Below are 22,132 nucleotides of genomic sequence, written 5' to 3' on the forward strand. Positions count from 1 at the left end.
GACTCCTCCCTCGCATTCTCCTCTCACATTCACAATGTGCTAAAACCTGCCGATTTTCCCTCCAGAACATTGCAAAGATACCCCCCCCCCCTTCATGTCGCTGTACTGCTAAAACAAACACAGGCCCTCATTCTCTCCCATCTCTACTATTGTAACCTACTGTCCGACCTTCCTGCCTCTTACCTGTCTCCCCTACAATTTATCCTAAACGCTGCTGCTAGAATCACTTCACTCTCTCCTAAATCTGCCTCAGCTACTCTCCTGCTAAAATCCATATCCTGGCTTCCTATTAAAGCTGCAGACCAAGCAATATACTACATGTGCTTTTTTTTTTTTTTTAAATAAATCCGTTCTGTACTATGAGAAAATACTTGTAGTATATTTTTTTTAAACAGCTCTGAATTACATTTTTTAATGTAACAAGCATTTTTTTATTTCTATAGCAACCATTTACAAAGTCACATCCCCTTCCTCTTCTGAAACAGGCTCTGGCACACCCTTTCTTGAACCCTGCCCTCTCTCCAGCAGTGTACCAATTGTATCTAGTGACTGTCTGGTCACATGATCTTCCCCAGAGAACTTTGTATCTTTGGTCCTCTTCTGTTGCACTGACAGCCATTTAGTGAACCCCCGAGCCGAATCTTCGCCGATTGATCACAGGAGAACGGATCGATCGTCAATTTAGCTAATTACTTATCATTGTGTGGACTGTATTGATGCACATATTAAAGGGAATTTTTTTAATGTATTTCTTTAAAACGGCAACTTGGGCTGCTGCTTTAAATCCTGTTTTACTGACAAAATGATCTTTCTGTTTAAGGCTATATACTCCTCTTCCCCTTCTTACATCTCAGCCCTAATTTCTCGTTATACACTTGCCCGATTCTTGTGTTCTGCTCAAAGATATCTTCTCTCTACCCCACTGCCCCGCACCTCTGGAATGCCGTTCCCCTCAATATCCGACTAGCACCCTCTCTCTCTACCTTTCAGGCCTATCTTAAAACACACCTCTTTAATGAAGCATTTAAGGAGCCCCACGTACTCGCCCCTTGCATACACACTTACAGTACCACAACACCTCCTACTGTCTCTAAGTTGTCCCTATTTACCACAGACTGTAAGCTCCTCAGGGCAGGACTCCTTTTCCAAGTGTTTACTTTTGTCTGTAGCTCTTATTCCTATTATGTCTCATATTGTTTTGTCACGTGTATTACTGCTATGAAACGCTATCTACATACAAATAAAGATATACATACAGTATATACAATGAAACTAAACAGTGGTAAGTAAGCAGGACTGCCAATCAACCTATGTGTTACCTACAGGCATACCCCGCATTAACGTACGCAATGGGACCGGAGCATGTATGTAAAGCGAAAATGTACTTAAAGTGAAGCAGTACCTTTTCCCACTTATCGATGCATGTACTGTACTGCAATCGTCATATACGTGCATAAGTGATGTAAATAACGCATTTGTAACAGGCTCTATAGTCTCCCCGCTTGCGCACAGCTTCGGTACAGGTAGGGAGCCGGTATTGCTGTTCAGGACGTGCTGACAGGCGCATGCGCGAGCTGCGTTTGTCTATTAGGCGATATGTCCTTACTTGCGATTGTACTTAAAGTGAGTGTCCTTAAACCGGGCCTGTATCTATTATGTCTTATCCTACAGTTAGTAGATCAGATCAACATTGTATGGAAAAATCTTAATCCATTATCTAAAGCAGGGGAGCGCAAACTTTTAGTGCTGCGCCCCAACTGTCTCTCTCCCTCCGGGTCTCGCGCCCCCTGCCTACCTTCATCCACGTCAGATGACACTGTGGCGTCATGTGACATCAAATCACCCGTGATGTTATTTGACGCGTGTGACGTCACATGGCACCGCGGCACAGCCGGCTGAATCCCGGTAAGTAAACAGTTGCAGAGGCCTCACGTGATCCCCCGGCATTTAATTTAAATGCCTGGGGGAAGAGCGCGGGGCCTTTGCAACTGCCCGCGTCCCCCCAGCAAAATCTCCCGCCCCCACCCTGGGGGGTCGCACCCCCACTTTGTGCCCCACTGATCTAAAGAACACAAAAATTCTTCAAAGCTTTAAATAACTATACACACTTCCCCATAAGTTTACATATTTAATAATTGGCTTTATTTTTGTTCCAGGTAATGTTTCCAACATCCTGATTGCTCTGACATGCCTCGACTTTTGTGGGGTTTTATTCCTTTTTACATCATCTCCTTGCTGTGCCTGTTGCCCAAGGGGCAGGAGAACCATTCCAATAAAGCCTCAACCCAGCGTGCGACTTCAGATGGCCCCTGCTATAATGCCAAACAGAGGCCAAAGTACTGCATCCCAGATTTTATCAATGTGGCTCTTGGACAAGAGGTAGTTACTTCCAACACCTGTGGTCGTGTACCCCTGAAGCTTTGCTATTTCTTGGACTCGGCTAATGTGACATCACATAGGTGTCAGCTGTGTGATCAGAAGAAACCTGAGACTTCTTATCCACCTTCGTACATGACTGACACAGATGCCCAAACTTGTTGGAGGTCAGAAAGTGGAATATCATTTCCCCAAAATGTCACCTTGACCCTGCCCTTGGGTCGTAGATTTGAGTTGGTTTATGTCAGCTTGCGTTTTTGCTCCCCCCGTCCCGACTCAATGGCAATTTATAAATCTATGGACTATAGAAAGACCTGGATCCCTTTCCAGTTTTACTCCACTCACTGCCGTCGAGTATATGACCAAGCTACCACAAGTGCCATTACAAAACCCATGCAGCATGAAGCCACTTGCACTGACTTCCAAACTGGAGTTAAACCTCTGACTAAAGGACTTGTAGCTTTCATGCCATTGGCAGGCCGTCCTTCAGCCCGCAGATTTGAGTATAGCCCTGTTCTACAAGACTGGGTAACTGCTACTGATATCCGAGTGGTCTTTAACCGTCTCCACCATGGTAAGAAAATGGGAATCAGAAGGAAGACGGCTTTCTATGGTGTCTCTGAACTTCAGGTTGGAGGAAGATGTAAATGCAATGGTCATGCATCCCGGTGCAGCTCTAGCAAAGAGGGACTTATGTGTGAGTGTCAGCACAACACGATTGGTCCCGAGTGTGATACCTGCAAGCCATTCTATTATGACAGACCCTGGCAACGAGCAACACCAAGCAATGCACATGAGTGTGTGGGTAAGTGAAGAAAATTTAATTAGTGTATATGTGTATGTGTGTGTGTGTGTGTGTGTGTGTGTGTGTGTGTGTGTGTGTGTGTGTGTGTGTGTGTGTGTGTGTGTGTGTATGTGTGAGTGTGTGTGTTTTAGAGAGTATATCCATTTCAGTTTGGCACGTAAGAAGGAAATAACATGCCTAGCCAAGATTAAAACAAAGAGTTGCAGGGGCAAAGTAATGACTTGAACTCAGTGTTAGAACATTATGCAACTTGAAAAAGATCCAATTGAACATGGGGAAGCAAGGCTTTAAAAAAAAAAAACCAGATAGAAGTAGAGACTACAGCTTTCACCTTTTTTGGCCAAAGAGAGCCTGAAAGAAATTGTGTGCGAGCCCGAAAGAAATTTCTTATGTTATCTCTTAATTTATTCCAGCTAAAGTAATGAACCATCCAACCTGGATGTCAAATAAACAAATAGATAAGTTACATTACTTTATATTAAGTTTCCCCCCTACTGTATACTGCAATAGTCTTACAGCAGGGGTCTTTTAGTTCAATACCCCCTATTCAATGAGAATTGTTAGCGCAATTAATTTTAGACCATATTTCCATGATCCTTATAGTTTTCTTGTCACAGCAGATGAAAGAAACAACAAACACCAGGGGTAATGTGGATTTCATTGGTAGTTTAATAATGTATTTTAGAATAGAATGTATTATTAATTTTACAAGTTCATCTACATTGCTTTTGCGTGTCTGGATTCATCATTCTTCATGAAAGCTTATTTGACAGAAAACTGTTACTGTGGATGAAAGCTTTTGCAAATATGCATAAATTAAAACATTCCCAAAAGTTATTACAAACCGAACACATCCACCCATCTCTGTCCAGCACATAAGTGACGTGGCACAGAATTACTATAAACTCATTTCCTACAGTATTACAGGGTATGTCTCTCACAATTACTTTATTAACAATAAGGCACTCCAGTAAAAGTTAGATGAAGTACTGTGGAAGAATCTTTGACGTGTCCTTATACAACTATTATCTCCTTACCTCTGCTCCTCTAGCTTGTGAGTGCAATCTGCATTCCCACCGTTGTCGCTTTAACATGGAGCTATTCAAGCTCTCAGGCCGAAAGAGCGGAGGCATGTGCTTAAACTGCCGCCACAACACTGCTGGCCGTCACTGTCACTACTGTAAGCAGGGGTACAAAAGAGACCTAAACAAGGCAGTCTCCAGCAGAAAGGCCTGCAAGCGTAAGTACCTAGATCAGATGTCAGCTTTGACAAACAATTGCCAGTTACAATAATATATACTTCGGGAGTCTTGTATTGTGATAGCAATATATCTGTATTGATTTCTATTCTACTCCAAATGTATATTACTAATGGTATTTATACAGTAGGTATCTGCAACACAAGCAATAATACAAATGAGACATAGGAAGCCCAGTTTCACGTTATATGGTATAGAACTGTAGATGTAAGAAAAAATGGTGAATCGTGTAACAACGGGATTACCGAATTCCTAGGGTATATGCCAACTGGGCGCCAGGTGGTTTCCGAGATGACTACCAACCCAACTGTTACCTGATATACTGTAGCTATGCTATTTTTACTCTTCACCTGACCTGGTTCACTCTGCATCATACTTTTTAAAATGAGCTTTATAGTTGCATACACTAGAAGACAAACTCTATCAATAACATAACAGAAAATATAGTACTAACCAACAGTGCAGTGTGTATAAATCGGTCCTACCAGTCAGGAACACTCTTTAGAAGACAAGGAAACTGCTACCTGCATACTGGAGTTAAGCAGACAATTTTCTTTTGCAGGGAGTTGCTGATTTCTGACCCACTTTAGTCTAGGTTTCCATTCTTAGCTTAGTTGGGGGCCCATTATACTTCCCTTGGTTGGTTTTGCACGCTGTGTGTTGTGAAGATCCTGGTTAACATTTGAATTTCTGGTTACATTCCCAGGCTCTCCAGAATACACAGTTGTGGGATTTTTATCCTGTGTTGACTACTAAATTCTCAGTGTTTAGTATAAAATGTAAGGCTGCGCTTATAGTGTCGGCGACTGCGACGTCGCGGCAAAACAAATGTATTGCCGCCGTCGCGTGCGCTTATAGTAGAATTGACGCGACGGAGCGACGGCTTGGTCACGATCGCTGGAAGTCAAGTCAATTTGATTTTTCCAGCGACTGCAGCGTGACATCACCGTCATGTCGCTGCTGCTGTCGCCGGCATTATAAGCGCAGTCTAAGACTTTGTTTCAAGCAAGTTTTTCCTCAAAAAAAGTACAACATTGAGATCCTTCCTGTACCATAGAGTTACATTGAATTGGAGGCATCCTTTTACCCTGGACCAATTATTATATGTCTGCTGTACTGTATATTACAAAAGCACTATATCATTTTACTGATTTGTTATCTTCAATGCTAATTTTTAGTTTTATCACTCCTGTTTTCCCATAGAACCTGCAACTGTGGTTGCAGTAACTATATCACTATTTCTGTTCTAGTTAATGAATTAAGTAGAAATAGCTGTGTTAGTCCTGTTGCAATAGTGCAGAGTAAACGAGTACTTCAGTATTAGGTGACACCTTTTTTATTAACACTATCAATCGATTATGTATGTATGTGTAGCCCTCTTTCCTGCTGATATAGAAAGATTACTAATGCTGTATATACCTGCTGGCTCAGCGAGATCTGGGCCTCCGCTAACTGGGAGCCTGGGGTAACAATATGTACTTGGCAGCGCCTCCACTTACCCAGGATCCCCAATAAGTAAGATTCCCCTGGACAAGAATAATGATAATAAGCATCAACTTTGTAAACTTTTACTAGTAAGTGAATGCAAAACCTAACATACACCTATCACACATATAACACATATAATCACAGTGCATGAATAGCTGGTACTTAGCAATCAGACACCTGTGGTCTTGCCACACTTCAGCTGGAGCAATGTCCCTTTCTCCCACCAACGCGTGTACCCCACACCGTGTCCAATGTACTGGACCAGTCCCTTGGCCACTCAACCCAGTGTCCACCAAAGAACCCTCCCCCAAGGCGGGATCAGCGCCTGCAGGTACCGGTGTTGGTGCACTTATTTATAATACCTTCCGACCGCGTCCGCAGTCGGTAAATGAGCTTCGCAAAGGATCCGGCGATCCAGCGTAGTCTCCTACAAGTAGTTGCTTGTCTTCAGCAGCTTGCTCCCAAACCACTGCCCGCACAGCAGCGTAGAAGGAATACTGTGTCCCTGTCTGCTAGTACAGTAAAGGGTATGCTGTCCCTATATATATGGCTGTTCCCTGCAGTACCACAAGCTGGTGGTGACTCAGGGTCTGCACTGGGACCTAAGGGAAGTCTCTGGCCTACGCAGGTGGGTCACTGACCCCCTGCAACACACACCTCCTCTCCCCTTGCTTCCCCGGGGCGCACTGGCTAGCGTGGTCTCCGGCTAGCTTCCTTTTCTTGCTCCTCCGCTATCCTCACCTTCCTATTGGCTCTTGAGTCCCCTCTGACCTTACTGAGGCTCATGGGAGTTGTGGTTCTGCTGAGAGCCTCTGGCTGATTGGCCCATCGTTCGCGCGCTTATTCTGCTCATGCGCGACCTTCCAAGAGCTCCCTGCAATACCACTATACTGCGCCTGTGCAACAATCCAACATGGTGGCGCCCTGTGCTTGTCGGGCCGCCGCGGAGCCTCGGTGACACTAGAATGCTGCCCGCTCGCCTCCCCCATCTCCTGAGGGTCAACTGACCTGCCACATATCCCTACAGCACTCGCAGCTAGGTATAAAGCCAGGGAGGCACAGAAAGACACCACTACATTTGTATATCTTTATTTACAGTATATAGCACCATCCAACTACATAGTTCTTCACAGCAGTAAGACACGTGACATAATATAACACATAATGGGAATAAGCACTTCAGACATGAAAGTAACAATAGGAAAAGGAGTCCCTGCCCTGAAGAACTTACAATCTAAATTATAATATCAACTGACAGTCCAAATAAAAAAAGGTGTCACCTAACACCAAAGTACTCATTTGTTCTAGTTAACACACTCCTCCCTGTCAGCAGTATTGTCACACTGACCCTTTGCTCGTCACTACACTGGTACGATTGCTATAGTGTTACATTAATAGAAGAATTCCAACTTCATTAACTTTTATTACGAGGATTCTTATCACACTTCTGTAATATTAATTTCACTATCTTGAAACAGATGCAGCTATCACATACAGTACCTACATTAAGAATGATCAGGCAGCTTGTCTCTGATATGTATGTGCTGTGTACAGTACAGCAGCAAGTAACAGCACTCTGTTCTGTGTCCTATTTCAGATTGCTTGTTATGAAAGCCGTATGTGCAAAGTAATAGGGGATTACTGAAGATTATTAGGCTACGACATCATTTCACTATGATGGAGCTACGCTTGTTACCAATTTATCACTCACTTTGTTCTGCCCGGTTTAACAACACAGATTAGCTCAATGTAGTAATCCTCTGAGTACTTGAAGAAAATGTACTTCTGAGAGCCTTATAGCAATGATAATAATAACACGGGCTGCCATCAGGTGGGGGGGGGGGTAGGAGGGGGGGTAGGAGCCCATGGCCAGCTGTCCCCGCCTCTATCTCTACCGGGCCTACTAGCACAACAGGTGGGACATCCCCCACCCGCTCAGCAGAGTCTCAACATCCATCCACTCAAGAACCCCAGGAACCAGGTGTAGAATTCTCTCCTGGGCCCCGGAATTGCTGGTGATGGTACTGCCAACATTGCATTAAAGTACTGTATTGCTATTCTCAATATAAAGAAACCTTTACATTGTTAAATAACAAGTGAGTGTAATATCAAATACTGGATAATCACTGGATGTATTGAAGACTAGATGAATTCTAAATATTTTTCCCAATCACTGGGACTGCCTGCTGGAGACTTTGCTATAATTAAAGCTGTTCACAATGAGAAGTAATTAGACCATTTTTTTGTTAGCTTGCCAGTGCCATCCGATAGGAGCCGTTAATGCCATGTGCAACCAAACGACAGGCCAGTGTCAGTGCAAAACCGGCGTCACAGGACCGACCTGCAATCGATGTTCCCAGGGATACCAGCAAAGCCGATCTGCATATATGCCCTGTGTCCGTAAGTAGCGTGAGATTATGTGCAGAATTTCAGCAGTATTATATGAGCAGAGAAATGAATGCACTGTATGAGTGTGCCCAGGATTTCAATATCCAGTGTTTATTACATGGTGTTATATACCCCCAGAAGCCTATATGGGTTGTACTTCTATATTACCAGTATATTGTCCTCTAAGAAGTGTTTTAGTGTTAAAAATCATTGTTTTCTTAATCTCTAGAGTGGTAACCTCAGTCTGCATTGGGCTCTGGGGAGACATCTATTTTGACATCCTGGACACCTAATATTTCAACAGCGCATATCTTCTGGGTGAAGCATCGGATTAAAACAAATTAAAACATCCCCTAAAAGTGCAGGAGAAGAAATTTGAGAGTAAATATAAAATAAATATGCAAAACAAAAACAGCGCAGACTGTCGCTTGAAGAAATAGTGATTTGTTATTTTATCACAAAAGATTGCGAATCTATTTTTTTTGCAGGACAAATTTAGCAAAAACGACAACCTTCCCAAAAGATTTGGCAAACATTAAAAGTAAATGTACATTGCAAATTCCAACGCAGAAGCAAATGGCCCCTTATATACTGCATTTATTTTTGCAGGATTCTGCGAAACGTCGCACAATTTCACGGTAATGTAGCAAATTGGCAAAAACATTTGCACTTTCGTGCAGTCCATCCATGGCAATGTGAATTTTAATAAAATTTTGCAAAAAAATTGAAATTCAGCAGAAGGCCATAACAAAATTGCCAAAGGAAATGTAATGACATTTGCACATCGTTATTAAAAACTAGTACTTTGGGATTGTTTGATATGATATAAAATAATAAGATATTTATATTCTTTACCTTGTAACTCTTATTTGGTGATCAGTTTTCATGTGTTTGCTGCATTGGATGGTGATATTCTTATGAATAATGGATACATAAAGTACATATACACATACAATGATTAACCACACCCTTATTTTCCTCTATCAAAATAACCTTATTGCTTATATAACACCCCTATCCCACCCGGCTGACAGAGATAGGGTGTACATGAATAACAGTGTCTCTGATGTTACTGACAGGGTTTAGACCTGCTTAAGGCCGTGCGTATAGTGCCCGCGACGCCGCCCAAAAACAAATATATTGCCGCCGTCGCTGTGTTTGCTTATAGTAAGCACGACGGCGACAATGCAACGGAGCGATGTCGCGTCGCGGACTTTGGAAGCCGGGAATATTTCATTTTTCAAGGGCTGACGCCTCATGTGACAGCCGCTGAACAAATCAAATGCCCGGAAGTCCGCGCCACCGCGAAATATAACTGTCGTTAGCAGCGACAGGTGACGTCTCCCGTCGCCGGTCGCGGGCACTATACGCGCGGCCTTAGAAGAGGTTAGCTCAGGGGTTTTACTTTAGCTCTCAGGGTCTTCTTCGTGGGTCCAGGCCTAGGCTATAATGGAGTGGAATGCAGGAGAAAATCAAAGAGAGGGTGCCAGGAACTTTTCAAAGCTTGGTGGTGTTTATTAGAATGCACAACAGGTCTCAGTGTCCATATACAGAGTTAAAGAACAGCGCATTCCGCCATAGTAGAGTGAATCAGCACATATCAGCATCAGGACAGGTTTTAGGTGAACACATAAATGGGTCTCTCTATCATAGAAAGATCCCTGCCAGGGAACTCCTCAGGGGTCCTTCTCCCCCTGGATCAATACTGGACTCTTCACCTCCCAGGAGACAGAGCCCCTTGGGTAGATACTGTAGGACAGCACCCACCCCCCTTGAGGTAGGCTAGAGTAGACAGCTCAGTCTGAAGGACTTGAAGGACTTGAAGGACTTGAAGGACTTGAAGGACTGGACTAGAACTCACTATAATTTGGAGGAATAACATATTTATACAGGAGGAGGAGCCAGCCATTCTGCCCCAGTAACTGGGCAGAGTTATATGTAGCAAGGCCCTCATCCTGTCATGTGATTCCAACTTCTCCCAGACAGGCAGGTGCCTGAAGCTGCAACATAATTGACACATAAGAGGAAGCCATCTCACATGTACTGCCTTATGACTGTTTAACCCTGGCACTGCCTGCAGTTACCAGGGCTAACATGCCAGGTTAAGGCTAAAGAATATAGCAGGGTTCAACACTTATGACAGAGATTCTCATTATTTTCCTTGTTGCAGACCACTTAAAAAATATTAGTCTTTGTATGGAAGTCCATCGTATCTCTCTGTGTTCATCAATTTATTTATAATTGTGTACCTAGTAATTAAAATAAACCAATGCAGAATTAGGCAACAAAGGTGAATGTATTCAGTCCATTCTCTTCAAATGTCTCATCCCTCTCACTACTTCTTCTGGCTGAACTTCTTGCATTATGCTTTAGCCACGTGTGAATAGAAGAAGAGCCACACAGCATCTTAAGAGGAGACTCCTAGTTTAGGCTAAGTTCATTGTGCAGGCTCACGCGCGCTACTGAGCGTATGGGGTCACACACGCCTGCTGCAGAGGCGATCCGTGACCTGTGGCATTGCTATGATGTGAGCGAAGGGGAGGCGTGGTCATGATGTCACGAGGCCAGTTCACCCTCATTGGTTGAGCTGCCCATGTGATGCGGCCGTCGCTCGGCTGCCGCGACAAAAGACAAAAATCTTGTCTTTTGGAAATGCTGCCACGCCGTTGCGCGCACACACGCACTATGGACGGCCTCATAGAGGAGCCGTCTCTTGTTGGCGCCGCGCGTGCGGTCACGATCACTATGGACGAGTTCTTAGAGGACAGAGCAGCAAGGATCATCTCAAACAAAGCCTGTCACAGGCACATTGTTAATATTGAACTGCCAGCATTGATATAGAAGCACTGTGGCCTTGGGTGACAGCTGTCTGAAATACATTTTAGGGGTTTTGTACATTGAGGATTGAGATTCTTGGTCAGTGAACCTCAGTTTAAGAAACATTTGATGATGTCACCATCAAATGCTAAGCAACATCTCGGTGACAATCTTTCCCATCCATTATAATAAACAAACATATTCTAATGTTCCCTTTCTTTTCTTCTATAATGTTCAGGGATTCAGGAGGAGATGACAACAACAGCAGCTTATCCTTTGGAGTGGAAAACAGGTATACAAATGCAGATAAAGCTGATTGTTGAGTTAAGTGGTATTTCCTGTAACTCCACGGCATGTAAGTGCAGGAAAAGAAGACATAAAGACCTTTTCTTACCTTATTGTCCCAAAGGTACAGAATGTCAGTCGTACTGCAAGCCATCCCACAGCCGTGTGCACATGAACTTGCGCAAGTACTGTAAGAAGGACTATGGTAAGTAAAGTAATACACGTTGCAATCATCATTGACTAATAAATGCTGCTGATTCCACCTGGAAATCATTGTTCAATACTTACTGTAGTTCAAAGCTCTAGCACAGGGCAGGCCAACTCCAGTCCTCAAGAGCCACCAACAGATCAGGTTTTAAGGATATCCCTGCTTCAGCACAGGTGGCTCAGTCAGTGGTCCAGGAGGAATTGAGATTTGTTGTAGCTTGTGCTAACTTTTAGGGGTCGAACATTCGTGTTCTTCTGAATCCTTCGCTTTGCAATTATTACAGTACAGTTGAAGAAAACCTATGAAGTTTTAATACATAAAAATGCATTAATCATCTTGGTGAATTAATAAACATTACGGGAGGGGGGGGGAGGGAAACACAACACCCATTTGTTTGCTCTTATTTTCGTCTTGCATTTCGCTAATGTGCAATACACCCACGGACCATTTGGAAGGTATCACGTAATTCACCATATGATATCATAGAATGTAATAGTTAGTGCACAATGTGAATCTTGGATTTTGTTATTCAAATGCAATATAAACATTGTCACATGGGCACAGCCCTGTCACAAGTAAAACCTTTGATCTACGACTGCAGCACTTTGAGTAGACACACAGTTCGTTTATTTATTTGAAAAGTTTACCATTATTTACAAAAATAACAAATGCATTTGATTTTCATTATTTTTTCTTGTGATCAATTTTTGAGCATCAGATCAAAATTATTCTGATTTAAAAAAAAGAATAAAAAAAAAAAGCCATTGTCTTATTTCTAGATACAACAACTGTAAATGTAACTCCCCACCTCCCCCCCCCCCCCCCCCATGTGAAAACAAGTGTGGAATTTTTGCATTAAACAATTACTAAATAGGAAAAATACATTGAAATTATGGTAATTACATGCATTTAAAAACTAGTAGAACTTTTCTGTGTATATTGTATTACCTATCCTCAATTTTCAATTAAGGTTGTCTATTCAATAATCCAATCCACCACATGTCACTTACATTGCAATAAATAAAATACAAAAGAAAAACTCTCTAAACAGAAAAGCAGTTGGATAATATGTATATTGTGGCATTATAAAGTGGGTGTCAATTGTGTTTTCTTTTATATTATGAAGGAAATACTATAGCTAGACATACCAGAAAAGATAATCATATTAATGTGCCATGCACATGGTAGAAAAGAGTTAATTGCATTGCATACTAATAACATGTAACCAGCCACACACACTATTACCAAAACTCAGTATTAAAAACAAAAGTTGGTCTTTATTCAGCAGTGACCATTTAAAATGAGAAATGATAAGCTAAGTTTATGACAGTTTGCATAACTTTTTACATGCAAATAGATTAATTAGTAGGAACAAATGCATTCTTAAGCTTTTATTCTTTGCCCTGCTCCCTTTGGGTCAGTATCCTCCCAGCAGGTCCTTTTCTTGATCCCACAAGCACAGCTAGGATAAGATGACTGAAGGATCATCATTTCATAGGATTAGTTAAAGAAAGCCACAGCTTTGGGCCAATGGGAATGTTAGGGTGGGAAGCAAAGTGTGCTGTGAGAGCCAGAGCGTGCATGGGAGATGCCAGAGAAGGCTAAGTCCAAGCCCTGCTGCGCCAGGAGAATGGTTTTTAACCACACAAAGGGAATTATCGCCTTAAGCCGATTTCCTCTCGATGATTAGAAAGAGCGCCAAGATAAAAAAATAAAAAAAAGGAAAGTGAAAACAGAGGCCGGGGCTTAGGCTGGTGTTTGATTTCTATGAAAACAATCCTTTTAACATAGAGAAAGGGGTTACTGGGAAATATATTTCCCTTCAAAGTGTGTTGTCAAGAAGACGTTCAAATCTCTTTCTCTTGAACCCATACGCTGCCACAGGGGCCAGCAACACTGGCAGGAAAGGGTTAAGGTGTGGCATGTAACGCATTAAAGAGCAATGTGATGTAGGCGAAGCCCTCTGTAATGGAAGGGATGAGGGGCCTTGCAGCTTCAGTAAGCAGAAAGGGGAATGGAGTTAAAGAATTTTCAGTGATTGATCGTCTGCATGTCATGACCAATAAAACTAAACAGTCTTCAAACAAACGATGACCAGCGGTGCAACTGTTGAAATGAAAGGCGTGAGGCCACAGGTTAAGTGTGTGCAGCCACCCAAGGTGTGTATATATTAGAGAACCACTACATGCCATCAAAGGTGCTGTCTGTCTTATGACACATGGAAGAGTGTTGTAGAGAGTATGAAACAGTGCAGGGTGGGCAGTCATGGGAACACTTGCATTGACACAAGATGATTCTATGCAACAGACAGCATTTTATCCATCAATTTATAAAGTATACATGCGGTACATAACATAGGATGGTTTACCATCTTGTATGTGTTTCTCTCCCACACGTGCATAACTAGACCATCACTTTGTATCCACTGTGTGGTCTATTTCAGCGGTGCGCAAACTGGGGTGTGCGCCCCCCGGGGGTGGGGGGGCGGAAGAGTTTCTAGGGGGGGCGCGGCAGTTACAGAGGCCCCGTGCTCTTCCCCACAGCATTTAAATTCAAGGCCGGGGGTGGCGTGAGACCTCTGTAACTCCCTTACCTGGTGTCTGCTGGGTCATCGGCGACGCACGTCGAATGATGTCACGTGATGTCATGACCCGCGACGTCATTTGACGCCAAGTCCTTGTAAAGGGGGGCGCAAACGCAGCTGTATCTTTGGTACTCTTCAGCTGCACTAACAGAGATTTAATGAACCCCTGAGCCGAGTCTTCGCTGATTGATCACAGGAGAACGGATTGATCGGCAATTTAGCTAATCCCTTGTCAGTGTGCAGATTGTATTGATGCACATATTGAATGGAAAAAAATATATATATATATATATTTGTTTTAAAACGGCAGCTTGAACTGCAGCTTTAAGATGTATTTTTGACTAAATGTACAGTGAAGGTCTGCATTATTCACAGAGAAGTACATGGTGAAAATAATGTTTCACTCAGTAGCGGGCATAGTGTCTAATAACTGCGGTTTAGGAACCAAACGCTGAAGTCATGACCAGACAGGAGAATTGTGAATCTCCAGAGGATTGCTGGGGGAAAAAAGAATATCATGCCTGAGGACAGCTCTAAATTCCTCAGATTGTATTTGGAGTTCTAGAATTGTATTTAAAGAAATATTTTTGGGTGTGTCTTGGTAATGTCGTTACGGTTCTAATGGTTGTATGTAGTATGTATTTCTATCTCTCTACCAAGTTACTAATCCATTTACTGGAGTACCTGCAATTAACGTCTATAATTATGGATTCCGGTTTTAGGTTTTAACTGAAAAATGCAGAAAACACAACGACTGGTCATCTTGCACTTTCATTTAAAACCGACAAAAAACGGAAATGAAGTATAATTGCTTATTGAATGAGACCACTTGTAACAGGCCAGTAACAGATAGGATACAAAGACAAGACATAGGAAATATGGAAACTACAAAAAACTGCACAGATAAACACTGAATTTAAATGCATTTTTTTATTGTTAACACTGATCGCAAAAGATTTTTTAAATTTAACGAAAACCCCGATTTCACAAAAAAATAACGGTCGAAAACTGAAATCCCAACTATAATGTTTTACCATTAGACATATGTGCTGCTAACCTAAAGCCCTTGCAATGTACTTTCTGTTCAGCAGCAAAATGATCTTATGGGTTACCAAGACACTGCCATGTAACCCAGCTTTATTACAGGCTGCACCGGCTCCCACTGGCTGCTACTTAGAGTTTTACATTTTATTGGAACGCCATATTATTTTAAACAGCTACATTATTATCCAAGCAGTTAAACAATATTCAGCAAACTTTGCATTTAATCAAGTAGCAGCAAAACATCGGCAGGTTTCTTTTATTTATGTATTCCATTCCCATCTATTTCCAGTTCAATAAATTATATAAAAAGGGATCCCAGAGGATATAGGCCCATATTGGTTAATCTGTGGCATTTATGCTTGCTTTTTTCCCTCCCTTTTCTGCAGTTCTTCGAGCTCAGCTCTTGTCTATGGAGAAGTCTGGAGAGTGGTGGCAATTCACAGCCACTGTGTTGACCGTCTACAGGCAGCGTAGGGTTCCCATCCGCCGAGGTGACCAGCCGCTCTGGGTTCCAGATCAGGACCTAGCATGTGACTGCCTCCGAGTGCAGGTGGGCAAGTCTTACCTGATCATTGGTAATGATGAGGAGTCGCCAGATCCGGCACGTCTAATCTTGGATAAGAACAGCCTAGCACTGCCTTGGCGGGATGTTTGGGCACACAAGCTGAGACGCTTTCAGCAGCAGAACCGGCGTGGAAACTGCAGAGTGGGTTAAATATGTCTATGCTTGTAATGAGGGAGCTGCCTAGTATTTCAGATGGTCCTCAATGTCAGTTGTCTTCAAACCAGAGCCCATATAGAATGGAACTTGTAATACCAATGACCTGCTAGCTGCATCGGTATCTGCACGTTATTGTACGTGTATTGCTACCTCTGTATTACAGAATTTGCCAACTGGAAAATCAGGGCAAAATATAAGTAAAAGGAATCTAATAAAATATTAAGTACACTGCATGCGCAGCAGGACGTATGCTTCAACATTAAGCAGATTAATACATTTGTTTTTGTTTTCTTGTGTGATGTGATAAAACATTTGTGCTTAAGAGTATTTTTATATATTTGTAGAAAAAAAAGATGCTGCTTTGTCTCCTTTGCTGTCTCAAATACAGATGACACATTGTGTGATTGTGTGATATTCTGTTTCTCCCTCATTTATTCTCAGTGTATACAGTAGACTAACTCAGCCCTCTCTCTGGATATGTGTACGGTACTTGGTGGCTTATGCGAAAGGGAGATTTTCGAGCTTATAGAACAAACCGCTTGATATACCCTCACCTCAGAGACCTAGTTGCATGCGTCAGCCAATAGCTAGGTGGGAATATTTACTATGTTCACACCTGTGCAGGTATTGTCTCCATGTCAGGCCCGGCCCTAGGCAGTAAGCAGGTAAGGCACCACCTAGGGGCGGCAGGTCTCAGGATAGCAAGAGGGAGAGGAGCACTGCTGCTTTCCTTTAAAAATAATAAATACATGTAGGATTGAAGCAGGGGGTTTCCAGAGCTGAACCCTGCTAATTTCAGGTCCGGGACCCCTTGCTTCCTGAGATACTTACCACCTTAGGAGGTGCCGGTATCTCCTGCTCAGGTTTAAAGCCCCCGGTCACATAAGCTAATAGGAAGCCGCCTATGATGTCATGGCTTCCTATTGACTCATGTGATGGGACAGCTAAACCTGAGCTGAGATACCGCCCCCCCCCCCTAAGGAGGTAAGTATCTCAGGAAGCAGGGGGACCCCGGAGCTGAAAGTAACAGGGTTCAGCTCACAAGATCCTCTGATTCCTACCTAGAAAGGGGGGGGTGTGGGGCGGGAGACGGGCCTGGTCATCGTTATCTAAGTTGAATGCACTTTAGGCCGCGTTTATAGTGCCGGCGAAACCTGGAACTATGCCAACTAAAACATGCAAAATATATTCAAATAGTTGAAAATGAGAATATTTTCCAGGTGTCTTCTTGAATCAGATGCTGAAATCCAGGGTTACTCACTCCAATATTCTTCCTAGTTGTAGAAGAAGCATTTATTATTTAAGTGAGGTGGAGCTGGTACAGACTATAACAATGCACCAATAACAATCCTAATTAGTTTCTGCAAACCTTATTTGAGTCTTAGTATTAAACTGCCTCCACTTTCTTATGACATTACAAAAGAAAACAATCTCATTTAATTTCCACATGACCTACCATAATGCTGTTATTTTGGATGTAAAAATAAAGCAGCAAATGGCTGAAGTTTGGATGCCAATATCATGCTGCAGGAGAAGTTATTTATGCTTCACCAAGATCTTATAATAACATTTAGTTTTGTACTTTATATAAGTTGCAATGAGGCTGTGTATCAGGTGTCAGAAACTGCAATTTGATGCTAACTAATTGTGTCCTTTCGAATAGAGATGCGTTCATGTGCCCAAAAGTGGTTTGCACATTTATTTTTAACGATCTTGTGAATTTTGTCAAAGTTGTGACATTTCCCAGTGCTCGAAAATTAGCAAAAATTGCTAAGAATATGCAGTTACACCAAACATTTTGAAGGTCAGACCCTGAAATAGGGCTTTTGCTCTCACTCTTCCTCGCCAGCAAAAGCCCTATTTCCGGGCCTGGAAAGGAAACTCTGCAAATCGCGTCTGAACTCTATCAAGGTCGCGGTTTTTGGTTTGCAGAAAAGCTACTGTCATTTCACATAGTTCACGACCTCCAGCAAATGTTTTGCACTTCTCTATTTTACTACATTAAAAACATGTCTTCCCTAGCCTCAATACACAAATGTACATTATATCAGTTTGCAGGTTCTTTAGTATCTCTATGTGAGCTGTTATACTGTAGTAGGAGTTCCAAAAGAGATTTTTGACATATGAAATCTATCATGTTCTGCACCTGACGGGCGCCATTTTTCTTTCCTGCTTTGAAACGATTAAACAGGTTTGAAGTAGAATACATATATGTGCCTAGCGTATATTTACAAATATGAGAAACAATTACCAATAATCTTACATTTAATACAGAGGCAGGTTGATAGCATAATATCATTTTAGTGAAAATGTACTTTTCAGAAGTCGTATAGAAATTTGAATGTTGGAAGAAGCACACAGGAGCCTTTCTGTAAGTTAACTTACTTTGTATGTAAAGCATCAGAGCAGGTACTGTATATGCAAAAACGTGACGTTTCAGGACAGACGTCCTTTCCTCAGACCATGGAGGGGGCAGAGGGTGAACAGAGAGTGAGCACCAGGGAGGGAAGTACTGATATATTTCTTCTATAAACAACGGTGTGCCACTCCTCCAACCCCTTTCCAATACTTTTCAGAAGTCCTCACTGTTCAATTAAAGATTACCGATATATTTACATACTGTATTTATTGTACTGAAAATATATTGCTTCCCCAAAGCAACCACATCTAACTTTAAACTCCCAAAGTACCAAAGAAATAATAGAAATAATTCATATTCTGGGAAAACAAAATGTAAAATATTTCAAAGTGGCCAAAATCACAATTTTGCGCAATTTCTGACACAGTGTGTGCTTGGACTTTAATAAACAGCAGGTCTGACGAGTCTCCTCACTGATGGAGAATCCTGCACACGAATGAATCAGTCCTACAAATTATAGATTTCTTTTTTTTAAAAACTGATCTGAACCATGTGGTCCCACAGTGTAAAAGGGCTGTTTCCTTATCATTGGGGATCAACGCTCCAGTTGGGGCGATATTGACGGTTAAGTCCTTTGCCAAAAAGGATAACGGTAGCTGTTGATAGCCAATCAGTGCAGGGAATGCTGTGCATAATGAGAATGGCCTTGCCACCCAGAAGACTTTGATAAAAGGACCCCAGTGATAAGGATGAACAGTAGGAGGAAGTAAAGTGAAAGCAGTAAGTGAAATCCATATCTGTGTCTCTAACCTAACCTTCATACTCCAACTGGAGGTTCCACATGTACTTGGCTAGACAAGGAAGGACATATATAAACATATATACATATATACGTAGTGCTGCTTCCCACTCCCCTATGGGAGATTTGCCCTTGTACCAGTGTATGGTTGTGTGCTTTACCTGTTGGTTCACAGGAAGGCTGAGGTTCCACGATGGTGTCGGACAACAGGACAGGCTTTTGATGTAGATGCTTCAGTTCAGTGTCTGCAGTGCTAGCGGCTCCATCCACCAAAGGCTCCAGGAGTGCTGGAGGCAGTCCCTGTGGTAGAATCCTTGCATACTCCATTTGATTGACTGCAACCCAGGCCAGAGTATATTGAACTGAAGTCTCTTTATTGAGCATCCACTGCATACTCATTTCTCAGAATCCCTTGCTGCAGTGGAAGTGCTGTGTGCTGGGTGATAATGGTAAAAGGCGGGGTTGCAGACCTGCCTAAGACATGCAGATGAGCATACAGTTGTATTTACATTTGCATATTTGCTTTGCTGTGGAGGGTTTTTGTCACTTTTTTCACTCACCATAACTTAACTCAGTATGGTAAACCCCACCCTTTAGCTTCTTTGCATACCCAGTTAACCAACCCCACACTGATGAGGCCCATTAAGGTCAAAACAGCTGTCTGTGGGTGGGTTTTCTGGGTATGCACCTTAACCCTGGCTGGGCTCAAAGCTGTGACCATGCAGCAAGCTTAAGCCTATAGGGAACCATGTTAAAAATGGTTTTTGAAGCAAAAAGTGGCACTGTGTGCTCATTTGCATGTCATTTCCCAGAATCCCTTGCTGCAGTGGAAGTGCTGTGTGCTGGGTGATAATGGTGAAAGACGGGGTTGCAGACCTGCCTAAGACATGCAGATGAGCATACAGTTGTATTTACATGTGTGTATATATATATATATCAAACAAAACAAAAAGAACGAAGTAGCGCCTCTAATACAGCCTATACAAAACTGTGATTAATGAAAAACAACTATGAAAGCATCCAATGGGGTGGCATATGTGGGTAAATTAAATCCAAACTAGTACTAACCAAGGGTAATAGGTTCTAAAACGTAATTAGAATGTTCAGTAACAAAGACCTAATACTTTAATATACAAAAAATACTAAATAACCATAACATATAAAAAGTATATAATAAAAAATGTAAAAATTGTAATAATTTTTTTTTTTTTAAATGAATGAAAAAACCTAAAAAACCTCAGAAAGCACAAAGTTCTGTTCCAGAACAAAGCATCCAGATATATGGCAGCCCGTTTCAAAGGGGTCACTACTCCCTGTTGATACCTATGAAAAAAGAAAAGAAACAGGCGCACACCTAGTGCATTAAAGTATAACAAATAGTTTATAGAACAATAAAAACAGTCAAATGCCCACGCACAAAAGTACACGGTTTAAAAGCAGGTGTGAGATAGGCTCTCATAAGCTAGTACTGCCGTCTGGTATCAGCAATGGTGTCCTCTCCTGTCTGCTCTCCGCATGGTCTGAGCAACCGGAAATGACGTCCCTCCGGTCGGGTGCACCACACAGGAAATCCCTCCGGGAACTAGCACTTCCAGTTTCTTGTTCTGGTCAGTGAGACATCAGGGGAAGACGATCCAGCGTTTCTTTCCACACAGCCTGCAGCGTCTCGCAACCCGCAAAGGTAAAATCAGTGGAAGTGCTGTGTGCTGGGTGATAATGGTGAAAGGCGGGGTTGCAGACCTGCCTAAGACATGCAGATGAGCATACAGTTGTATTTACATTTGTATATATATATAATATATATATATAATATAATATATATAGCAAATGGATATATTACTGTATGCTCATTTGAATGTCTAAGACAGTGAGCATACAGTAATATTTTCATTTGCTATATGCTTTGCTGTGTAGGGTTTTAGTCACTTTTTGGACCCACCATAACTTAACTAAGTATATATATATATATATATATCACCGGTACAAGTCTGTATTTTGTTTCCATTACTACATCCAACTTCATATTTCCTTTACATACAATATCCGGGCAAACTAGTTTATACATTTATAATTACAAATGACAATTCTTCTAGAAACCCAAGGTTGGGAGACATTTATATCAGCCATATGGGGATATAGACGTTTCCCAGGGTGCTCCAATTTAAAAAAAAAATATCTTCCTTTCTCTACATTTTCAGCTTATTTTTAGTGTCCGTTAAATCCCGGCTACGTGGGTTACTGTGGATACATCTGAAGCATGTCAGCTGGACATAAAAGTAGTAAAAGTAGGAGGGATGGTTTCATGTCTGTCTGCTGTGCTCTGCAGCTGCATTCGTTTGAGTTTCCTACTTCAAAAACACCCAGTGATTCCCTTGGAATCTATCCCCTGTGCAAAAGATGCTGAAGTGGGTTTTGTATCAAAGTCTGCAAAAAATGGTGAACAAAAACAGAACAAGATTTATCAAAGAAAGAAATCATTTTATGTGCAATGAGATTTTTGCCATTGATAACCCTGGTGAAGGATTTTGGATCAGTATTTTTACGTTGCTAATCTTTTCCAGGATGAGAAAAAAGGGGGCTCTAAAACGGCATTCTAGAGATTTTTGGGAATACCTTTAATTGCATCCATTTGACATGATACATCTAAATACCATTTATTTACTGTACCATATTATTTGCCATCACAAAGAAAATAGTATTACATAATCAAGTTATGTGTTGCTGATCTCCATTAACCAGCTGGTGACTTTCACCTATGGACGGTTCCTGGCGTTCAAGGATACTTGAAAATCAACCTGAAGACAAAAATGTTCCTGTGTTCATTAGTTAGAACATGAACAGTATCAGGCTTCATAACCCCTCTCCCAAAACGTAGGGCTGTCTTTTGTGGCACCTGGGCACAAGTTTCATTTGGGGCCCCTATCCTGACGAACAAGATTCAAAGATAACCATTCCGTACGTCCCTAGGGAAGCACTTCTGATTTGCTGTAAATAAAGAA

At 42.0% G+C, this 22,132-nt stretch overlaps 1 protein-coding gene across 2 annotated transcripts in view; it reads left to right on the plus strand.

Moving 5' to 3' along the window:
• The window catches only part of NTN5 (netrin 5), a 61,931-nt gene extending 45,542 nt beyond the window's left edge, over window positions 1–16,389 (plus strand). For both annotated transcript variants that reach the window (XM_075605311.1, XM_075605310.1), the window contains 6 exons: window positions 2,157–3,181; window positions 4,233–4,421; window positions 8,179–8,328; window positions 11,372–11,425; window positions 11,543–11,623; window positions 15,641–16,389. In XM_075605311.1, the coding sequence (XP_075461426.1) occupies window positions 2,188–3,181; window positions 4,233–4,421; window positions 8,179–8,328; window positions 11,372–11,425; window positions 11,543–11,623; window positions 15,641–15,969 (1,797 nt within the window). In that variant the 5' untranslated portion in view covers window positions 2,157–2,187 and the 3' untranslated portion in view covers window positions 15,970–16,389. The remainder of the gene's footprint in view (window positions 1–2,156; window positions 3,182–4,232; window positions 4,422–8,178; window positions 8,329–11,371; window positions 11,426–11,542; window positions 11,624–15,640) is intronic.
• The last annotated feature ends 5,743 nt before the right edge of the window (window positions 16,390–22,132 follow it).

This window comes from Ascaphus truei, chromosome 6, assembly GCF_040206685.1.
Source record: "Ascaphus truei isolate aAscTru1 chromosome 6, aAscTru1.hap1, whole genome shotgun sequence".
Taxonomy (NCBI): Eukaryota; Metazoa; Chordata; class Amphibia; order Anura; family Ascaphidae; genus Ascaphus; species Ascaphus truei.